Here is a 10,000-nt window from a genome sequence, read left to right as displayed (position 1 = left end):
AGTACTCAGATCTTGTGTTACTATGGCTATGTTACGTGTTACTGATGCATATTAATTAATTATGGTTATAGTCAGTGTGCGAAATACAGGGGGGTCCGGGGGAGCTCGACCCCCCTGATTAACACCTGAGCCCCCCTGAAAGCCTCAACAGCTAAATTTGAGGGGGGTCTCAAATTATAATATTTATTTGTCACTTGCAATGGTCACTAAAATGTTTTTAAGCTTACTATGTCCAGTATTCATAATTCAAAACATTTATTCACATATCTTCTATTCTGGCTGCCAAAGCATTTCCTCGCATGGAATCGAAAACAGACGGCTCTTTACTGTTAAGCCCCAAGGTCCCCGCCAGCGGGTACTTTTTTAGTTTTTTTCACGACACTGTGTCTCAGGGGATCTTAATATTTAAGAACCTATTAATGTGTTCTACCAGATTAACGGGAATAATCTCAGATAACTGACGATACAAAATAAGAAGCATCTAAATGACCCCTGAGCGAAATATGCTAACGCACTTTGGCACAGAACTCAAGATAAAAGTACCCTTATTACTTATCGTAGCTGCACATAAAATATATCCGATTAAAGCTGAGGTTCCACAGATTATTTAGGTATATAGTATCATCACTGAGTGATCCGGACTCGCGACAGGGGAAGCAAACACAGACATCACAACACGTACCTTTACGGAGCTTCTAGGGAGATCGTCTCACCGTAGCTGTCAATCTGATCAAAAGACGTGTTCAATGGCATTAAAACCAGAAAAAACGCGGCTGAATCGGTTGATCCATAGGTTGATAATGTTTCTGGGTGATAATTTTTTTTATTTATAATCCATAATTCAATTTTTATGTAAAAATCTGAGAGTAAAACTTAGCTACTAATGGTAGCCACCAGAGTGGCTGCTGCTTCCGGTCTTGGCTATGCGGAAGTCTCACACACACATGTGTGAGTTCCCCTCGATTCCATTGGCTCTGACGGTTAGAAAGAGATGTCAATCAGCAAAATCGACCAAGGGGGGCCAGAGATATGGAAAATCCACCCAAATGACCCAGAAGTGGGTTTGTTTTTGCTAAACCTTTAAAAAGGTCACATGTCACTTGTTTTGCATCAATCTTGATACAGGGTACTTATGATATGTTGTAGTTTGGATTCCTAAAGCTTTCAGTCTACTAACCCATCATCCAAGGTTTTCACTATAAGTATTTATTTTTTGGACGGACACAATAATTTACATTTTTTTACTGTGTTCAATCTGAATTTACTTTAAAATAAAAAAACATCTATATTGATTCTGACTCTTCTACATCCAACTCACAGGTTTATCATTACTTTGAGAAAAAAGATTATTAATTTAACCCTTTTAGAAGATAGGGTCATTTGTTCTGGGAATGTCATTCTGGAGCCTGAGACCTGAACAACAGGCTCAGGGGTTAAGAGGGTTAACGGTCACGTATTCATTCATTCATATGAACGTCAGAATATAGAATTATTTGACGGCACCCCTGAAGACGCCAGACGGCGCCCCGGTTGAGAAACGCTGCTATAGACTACTGACTGTCTTGGCTTGCATCCATGGAATATTGTATAGGAGGCCTACTGCATATTGAGAAATCTTCGACCGGTATATTGCGCAATAAACGGGAGATGGGGACCCCCCGATTATTGACGGGTATTTTGCACTCTCTCTCATTTCTCTCTGTGTGTGTGTGTGTGTGTGTGTGTGTGTGTGTGTGTGTGTGTGTGTGTGTGTGGTGTGTGTGTGTGTGTGTGGTGTGTGTGTGTGTGTGTGTGTGTGTGTGTGTGTGGTGTGTGTGTGTGTGTGTGTGTGTGTGTGTGTGTGTGTGTGTGTGTGTGTGTGTGTGTGTGTGTGTGTGTGTGTGTGTTGTGTGTGTGTGTGTGTGTGTGTGTGTGTGTGTGTGTGTGTGTGTGTGTGTGTGTGTGTGTGTGTGTGTGTGTGTGTGTGTGTGTGTGTGTGTGTGTGTGTGTGTCCCAGGTGGTTGGATAAACTGGGTCTCAGTGCTCTTCTGGGTCTGGACCTGGTGATGCGTCAGGTGTTCATCGGCTCCGGCAGCTACCACCTGATCGACCAGAACCTGGACCCTCTTCCTGTGAGACCCTCAGTATTGATATATCTGTGTCTCACATTGAAACATGGAACCACAGAGTGTGCGTTAAATAAAATAATCTCTGTGTGTTTCAGGACTTCTGGCTCTCCGTCCTCTACAAGCGACTCGTGGGTCCGGAGGTCCTGAAAGTAGAATTCTCGGGTCTGGCTCGCAGTAAGAGAGTCAGGCTGTACCTGCACTGTGCCAACACACGCAGGTAAATAGATATATATATATATATATATATATACAGTGGGGCAAAAAAGTATTTAGTCAGCCACCAATTGTGCAAGTTCTCCCACTTAAAAAGATGAGATGCCTGTAATCTTCATCCTAGGTACACTTCAACTATGAGACAGAATGGGGGGAAAGAATCCAGGAAATCACATTGTAGGATTTTTAATGAATTAATTGGTAAATTCCTCGGTAAAATAAGTATTTGGTCACCTACAAACAAACGAGATGTCTGGCTCTCACAGACCTGTAACTTCTTCTTTAAGAGCCTCCTCTGTCCTCCACTCGTTAACTGTATTAATGGCACCTGTTTGAACTCGTTATCAGTATAAAAGACACCTGTCCACAACCTCAAACAGTCACACTCCAAACTCCACTATGGCCAAGACCAAAGAGCTGTCAAAGGACACCAGAAACTAAATGGTAGACCTGCACCAGGCTGGGAAGACTGAATCTGCAATAGGTAAGCAGCTTGGTGTGAAGAAATCAACTGTGGGAGCAATTATTAGAAAATGGAAGACATACAAGACCACTGATAATCTCCCTCGATCTGGGGCTCCACGCAAGATCTCATCGCGTGGGGTCAAAATGATCACAAGAACGGTGAGCAAAGATCCCAGAACCACACGGGGGGACCGAGTCAATGACCTGCAGAGAGCTGGGACCAAAGTAACAAAGGCTACCATCAGTAACACACTACGCCGCCAGGGACTCAAACCCTGCAGTGCCAGACGTGTCCCCCTGCTTAAGCCAGTACATGTCCAGGCCCGTCTGAAGTCTGCTAGAGAGCATTTAGATGATCCAGAAGAGGATTGGGAGAATGTCATATGGTCAGATGAAACCAAAATAGAACTTTTTGGTAAAAACTCAACTAGACGTGTTTGGAGGAGAAAGAATGCTGAGTTGCATCCAAAGAACACCTACTGTGAAACATGGGGGTGGAAACATCATGCTTTGGGGCTGTGTTTCTGCAAAGGGACCAGGACCACTGATCCGTGTAAAGGAAAGAATGAATGGGGCCATGTATCGTGAGATTTTGAGTGACAACCTCCTTCCATCAGCAAGGGCATTGAAGATGAAACGTGGCTGGGTCTTTCAGCATGACAATGATCCCAAACACACCGCCCGGGCAACGAAGGAGTGGCTTCGTAAGAAGCATTTCAAGGTCCTGGAGTGGCCTAGCCAGTCTCCAGATCTCAACCCCATAGAAAATCTTTGGAGGGAGTTGAAAGTCCGTGTTGCCCAGCGACAGCCCCAAAACATCACTGCTCTAGAGGAGATCTGCATGGAGGAATGGGCCAACATACCAGCAACAGTGTGTGAACACCTTGTGGAGACTTACAGAAAACCTTTGACCTCTGTCATTGCCAACAAAGGGTATATAACAAAGTATTGAGATGAACTTTTGTTATTGACCAAATACTTATTTTACACCATCATTTGCAAATAAATTCTTTAAAAATCAGACAATGTGATTTCCCCCATTCTGTCTCATAGTTGAAGTGAGGATGAACATTACAGGCCTCTCATCTGTTTAAGTGGGAGAACTTGCACAATTGGTGGCTGACTAAATACTTTGCCCCACTGTGTATATATATATATATATATATATATATATATATATATATATTCAGTCTTTATTTACCCCCCTGTATCATGTCCCTGCAGTAACTCTGTGTCTCCTCTACAGTAACTCTGTCTCCGTGTCTCCTCTTCAGTAACTCTGTGTCTCCTCTACAGTAACTCTGTGTCTCCTCTACAGTAACTCTGTGTCTCCGTGTCTCCTCTTCAGTAACTCTGTGTCTCTGTGTCTCCTCTTCAGTAACTCTGTGTCTCTGTGTCTCCTCTACAGTAACTCTGTGTCTCCGTGTCTCCTCTACAGTAACTCTGTGCTCCTCTACAGTACTGTCTCCTCTTCAGTAACTCTGTGTCTCCTCTACAGTAACTCTGTGTCTCCTCTACAGTAACTCTGTGTCTCCTCTACAGTAACTCTGTGTCTCTGTGTCTCCTCTTCAGTAACTCTGTGTCTCTGTGTCTCCTCTTCAGTAACTCTGTGTCTCCTCTTCAGTAACTCTGTGTCTCTGTGTCTCCTCTACAGTAACTCTGTGTCTCCTCTACAGTAACTCTGTGTCTCCGTGTCTCCTCTTCAGTAACTCTGTGTCTCCTCTACAGTAACTCTGTGTCTCCTCTACAGTAACTCTGTGTCTCCGTGTCTCCCTCTTCAGGTAACTCTGTGTCTCGGCTCCTAGCAGTAACTCTGTGTCTCCTCTACAGATAACGCTGTGTCTCCTCCGTGCCTCCTCTTGCAGTAACTCTGTGTCTCCTGCTAGCAGTAACTCTGTCCTCCTCTACAGTAACTCTGTGTCTCCGTGGTCGCCTCTTCAGTAACTCTGTGTCTGCGCGTGTCTCGGGCTCCTCTTGCATCAGTAACTCTGTGTCTCCGTGTCTCACTCTACGGCAGTAACTCATGTCCTCTGCTCTAGCAGTAACTCTGGGTCCTCCTCTACAGTAATAACTCTGTCTCCTCTACATGTAACTCTGTGTCTCCTCTGTCAGTACATCTGTGTCTCCGTGTCTGCCTCTAGGCAGTAACTCGGTGTCTCTGTGTCTGCCTCTTACGAGTAACTCTGTGTCTCCGTGTCTCCTCTACAGTAACTCTGTGTCTCCGTGTCTCCTCTTCAATAACTCTGTGTCTCTGTGTCTCCTCTACAGTAACTCTGTGTCTCCGTGTCTCCTCTTCAGTAACTCTGTGTCTCTGTGTCTCCTCTACAGTAACTCTGTGTCTCCGTGTCTCCTCTACAGTAACTCTGTGTCTCCGTGTCTCCTCTACAGTAACTCTGTGTCTCTGTGTCTCCTCTGCAGTAACTCTGTGTCTCCTCTTCAGTAACTCTGTGTTTCCGTGTCTCCTCTACAGTAACTCTGTGTCTCCGTGTCTCCTCTGCAGTAACTCTGTGTCTCCTCTACAGTAACTCTGTGTCTCCGTGTCTCCTCTGCAGTAACTCTGTGTCTCCTCTTCAGTAACTCTGTGTCTCCGTGTCTCCTCTTCCTACTCTTGATAACTCTGTGTCTCCTCTACAGTAACTCTGTCTCCTCTTCAGTAACTCTGTGTTTCCGTGTCTCCTCTTCAGTAACTCTGTGTCTCCGTGTCTCCTCTTCAGTAACTCTGTGTCTCCGTGTCTCCTCTACAGTAACTCTGTGTCTCCGTGTCTCCTCTACAGTAACTCTGTGTCTCCTCTACAGTAACTCCGTGTCTCCGTGTCTCCTCTACAGTAACTCTGTGTCTCCTCTACAGTAACTCTGTGTCTCCGTGTCTCCTCTACAGTAACTCTGTGTCTCCTCTACAGTAACTCCGTGTCTCCTCTACAGTAACTCTGTGTCTCCGTGTCCCCTCTTCAGTTTCAGCCGTGGAGCAGTGACTCTGATGTCTCTGAACCTCGGCCCCCGGACGCTCTCTATCTCCTCCCCTCTCTTCTCCTCCGGATCAGTGGAGGCGTTTGTTCTGGAGTCGGGGCAGCCGGGGGAGGAGGGCCTTATTTCCAGGTGCTCCTAATCACATTACTCTGCCCCCCCCCCCCTAAAAGCACACTAGCACTCAGTGTTCTGTCCTCAGGTCACGAGAGAAGTCACGTTTAGTGTCCCTCTCACTCAGAGCAGCTCTCAGACCCTCTGCCTGCAGCTACTGCCTGCAACCCTTCACTGGGACCATCACAACCTTTTATTATAAGAAATAATAAAAGGTTCGTAAAATGTTCTCTGAGAAACGACTCCTTCAGGCTGCTTCGTTTATTCTCGAGCATCAGGAAAAGATCTCTGACGTTTAGTTCAGTGATTCTCAAACTTTTTTCAATCATGTTCCCCCTTTGAAAAGATACTCCGCCAAGTACCCCCTGATCAGCGCAAACACAATTTGTTAGGGAAGAAATGCCTATAAAGAGGTACAGCACAGCGCTGCACCATCAGTGTCTGATTTATTAAAACATCAACAGTCACTGAGAAACACTTAAATGCTACATTTCAAATGTTTACAATCCATCACTAAATTCATGGCAAACCAATTTTAACATCAAGCAATAACACAGAGACGACATTAGTTGCTTTGAACTAGGGCCGGGACTCGATTCAAAAAATTAATCTAATTAATTAGAGGCTTTGTAATTAATTAATCGAAATTAATCGCATTTTTAATCACATATAAATATTTGACCTGAGAACAGTGAAAAGCAATTTTTTTCACATGGATTTTAGTATACCATTAGGCGGATTCACACCGCAGTACTTTTCCCACAAAGGTTCATGAGAATTTAGTTCATGAGAACTCTTTGAACCTGGGGGAGGATTAGGCAAATGAAGCCACTGACGTGACTTCTTCTTCTTCTGCTTTGGGTTTACTGGCAGGCCGCAAACCACTTCACGGCGTATACTGCCACCCGGAGTCCCCGGCCGGAAGTCCCCGGAGTTGGGGACTGGCTTCAGTAGAAGCTGCTGGGAGTCCCAGCAGCTTCTACTGAAGCCTTCCGAGTAAATCGCCAGAACGCCGACACCTCCTCATCTCCACCGCTCCCATGTTTTATTTTGTGTTGCCATAAGTTAGTCTCTCTGCGTTTCTGCGCTGGGCTAATGCTAATAATGCTAATGCGAGGATAATAAAATGGCGGCTTCACAAAACTTTTTGGGAGTTTTACGGGGCGTGGTTTGCAATCCGCCCAGCCAATCAGAAATATAGCTATTTTCTCACAAGAGAGCCGTACGAAAGTCCCTGCTCTCTAGCAGCTCTCTGCTCTCTAGCAGGGACTTTCGTGGGGGTAAAAAGGTTCTCATGAACTAATTTTAGTACCGGCTCTTTTTGGTGTGAACGCGATAAAAGAGGCTAACGTCCACGCTAGCTTCCACGCTAGCTGCTATATGTTTTGCATTGAGGTGATACTTGAGGCTTGATGTGCTGCGGTGATATGCGAATTCCTTTTTGCATAATTTGCACACAACCGTGCTCTTATCGACGCTTCCATCCGTCCGTTTTTTAAAACAACATTTCCCACTGTTGTTCACTGTGGTTTGTTGTTGTCTGAAGTCATGAACGTTAGTTGGTGCTCTAGTATAATCGGTACGCCTGCAACTCATCCAGTGAGAAACGTTCCGCGGTGCAAAAATAAGTGCGATTAAAATGCGTTAATTTTTTTAACGCGTTAATTTTTGTGTAATTAATTAATCTTAATTAACGCGTTAAAGTCCCGGCCCTACTTTGAACTGATCTGTTTAATAAGTTGTACTCAATGTAGTGAAACATGTGCTTGAGCTTCACTGAGAGCCTTCGTCATTCTGACAGGGAGGCTAACTGCAGTTATTACACTTCACGTTTTGAAATATGTGAAACTCTGTTCATTAAAACCCACACGGCTCAAACTTCCTTACTTTTCCTAAACATTTTATTTTTTTTATTTTTTTTAACATAAAATAAATCTCATGTACCCCCTGCAGTACTCCAACGTACCCCTAGGGGTCCGCGTACCCCCATTTGAGAACCACTGGTTTAGTGGATAGTTCGAATGAAGGAGAGCTCAGTATTCCTCTTGTTTAAAGTAGAGTAGTACATACTTGTTATCAGGGGATGCAGTACTTCAGTAGATAGACGTGTACAGGAGCAGAAAACAGAAATACTCTAGTAGAAGTGTGTATAATGTGTACTTAGTGCAGTATTGACATATTTTACCCTCTGCAGACCATTTACATGCACTAACGCCTACAGAAAACACATTGGAGGAGAGGGAGCAGCACAGAAGGTAGAACAGACAGTACTTCAGTAGATAGACGTGTACAGGAGCATAATATAGAAATACTCAAGTAGAAGTATGTCTAATGTGTACTTAGTGCAGTATTGATACATATTCTAGTCATGAACACAGAGATTTTAGCCTCTGCAGACCATTTACATGCACTCACACCTACAGGAGAGGGAACAGCACAGAAGGTAGAACAGGGGATGCAGTACTTGAGTAGATAGACGTGTACAGGAGCAGAACATAGAAATACTCTAGTAGTAATACTATAGTAGAAGTGTGTCTAATGTGTACTTGTATGTGTTGTTGATGTGTCCCTCTGCAGGTCCGTGAAGCTGAACGGAGAGACGCTTCTGATGCCTGACGATGAAACTCTTCCAGATCTCACAGGAGCTCGTCTTCCTCCGGCTGAGCGTCTGCAGATTCCTGCTTTCTCGCTCGGCTTCTTCGTCCTGAAAGAAGCTCGCGCCGCCGCCTGCCGCTGATCAAAGCATCAACTCAGAGACAAGACATCAACTCAGAGACAAGACATCAACTCAGAGACAAGACATCAACTCAGAGACAAAGCATCAACTCAGAGACAAGACATCAACTCAGAGACAAAACATCAACTCAGAGACAAGACATCAAGACATCAACTCAGAGACAAGACATCAACTCAGAGACAAAACATCAACTCAGAGACAAAACATCAACTCAGAGACAAAGCATCAACTCAGAGACAAAGCATCAACTCAGAGACAAAGCATCAACTCAGAGACAAAGCATCAACTCAGAGACAAGACATCAACTCAGAGACAAAGCATCAACTCAGAGACAAGACATCAACTCAGAGACAAAGCATCAACTCAGAGACAAGACATCAACTCAGACACAAGACATCAACTCAGAGCGTTTAAACACTCAGAGCCTTTGAACGATCAGAGCCTTTGAACACTCGGAGCCTTTGAACACTCGGAGCCTTTGAACACTCGGAGCCTTTGAACACTCGGAGCCTTTGAACACTCGGAGCCTTTGAACACTCGGAGCCTTTGAACACTCGGAGCCTTTGAACACTCGGAGCCTTTGAACACTCAGAGCCTTTGAACACTCAGAGCCTTTGAACACTCAGAGCCTTTGAACACTCAGAGCCTTTGAACACTCAGAGCCTTTGAACACTCAGAGCCTTTGAACACTCAGAGCCTTTGAACACTCAGAGCCTTTGAACACTCAGAGCCTTTAAACACTCAGAGCCTTTGAACACTCAGAGCCTTTAAACACTCGGAGCCTTTGAACACTCGGAGCCTTTGAACACTCGGAGCCTTTGAACACTCGGAGCCTTTGAACACTCAGAGCCCTGAAGCTGCAGGTGCCGAACTGATCGCTGCTCGCACTGGGACCAATCACTACGTTCCTTTATTTCCTAAAGAGAGGATCATATATGCTGGGTTGTATTATTTATAAAGTATTTTATAATGTGCTCATAAAGTGTTGTATTACATTTGTAATGGCAATTCCCTGTTCCTATGTCCTATATATTTTTGCCATTACTTCCCAGAAGGGCTGAAGAGTGATCCAGACGCAGACAGATGACTTTCCGGTCCTTGGTGCAGTTTATAATGAGGTTTATTAAGCGTTTACATTCCAGGGGTTAATTGTACAGTTTAGTTGTTGTGATGAGCATCTGCCGGGCTGCTGGAATCGGGATGCTCTCTCCCTCTGTGTCCTCCCTCTCCGGTCACCTATGACCTCTTTATATACACCCGGTGCAGCTAAACCCCACCACCAAGTGTTCAAGATAATATTGCACTATACGTTTAACTTAAATAAACTGACACACCAACAACACCCATAAAATGGCTCCGACAACATTGAACTGCTGGAAGCTTCAAATCAATGTCTGTT

At 44.6% G+C, this 10,000-nt stretch overlaps 1 protein-coding gene across 1 annotated transcript in view; it reads left to right on the top strand.

Moving 5' to 3' along the window:
- Positions 1-8,987, top strand: part of hpse (heparanase) — a 21,020-nt gene extending 12,033 nt beyond the window's left edge. Inside the window, exons 9-12 of the mRNA XM_034199218.1 lie at positions 1,997-2,111; positions 2,204-2,325; positions 5,739-5,882; positions 8,442-8,987. Of these exons, the coding sequence (XP_034055109.1) occupies positions 1,997-2,111; positions 2,204-2,325; positions 5,739-5,882; positions 8,442-8,601 (541 nt within the window). The 3' untranslated portion in view covers positions 8,602-8,987. The remainder of the gene's footprint in view (positions 1-1,996; positions 2,112-2,203; positions 2,326-5,738; positions 5,883-8,441) is intronic.
- The last annotated feature ends 1,013 nt before the right edge of the window (positions 8,988-10,000 follow it).

The sequence above is a fragment of the Gymnodraco acuticeps genome, unplaced genomic scaffold (genome assembly GCF_902827175.1).
Source record: "Gymnodraco acuticeps unplaced genomic scaffold, fGymAcu1.1, whole genome shotgun sequence".
NCBI classification, from domain to species: domain Eukaryota; kingdom Metazoa; phylum Chordata; class Actinopteri; order Perciformes; family Bathydraconidae; genus Gymnodraco; species Gymnodraco acuticeps.
Note: the sequence above shows the minus strand (reverse complement) of the source record. Positions and strands in the feature narration are given on the sequence as shown.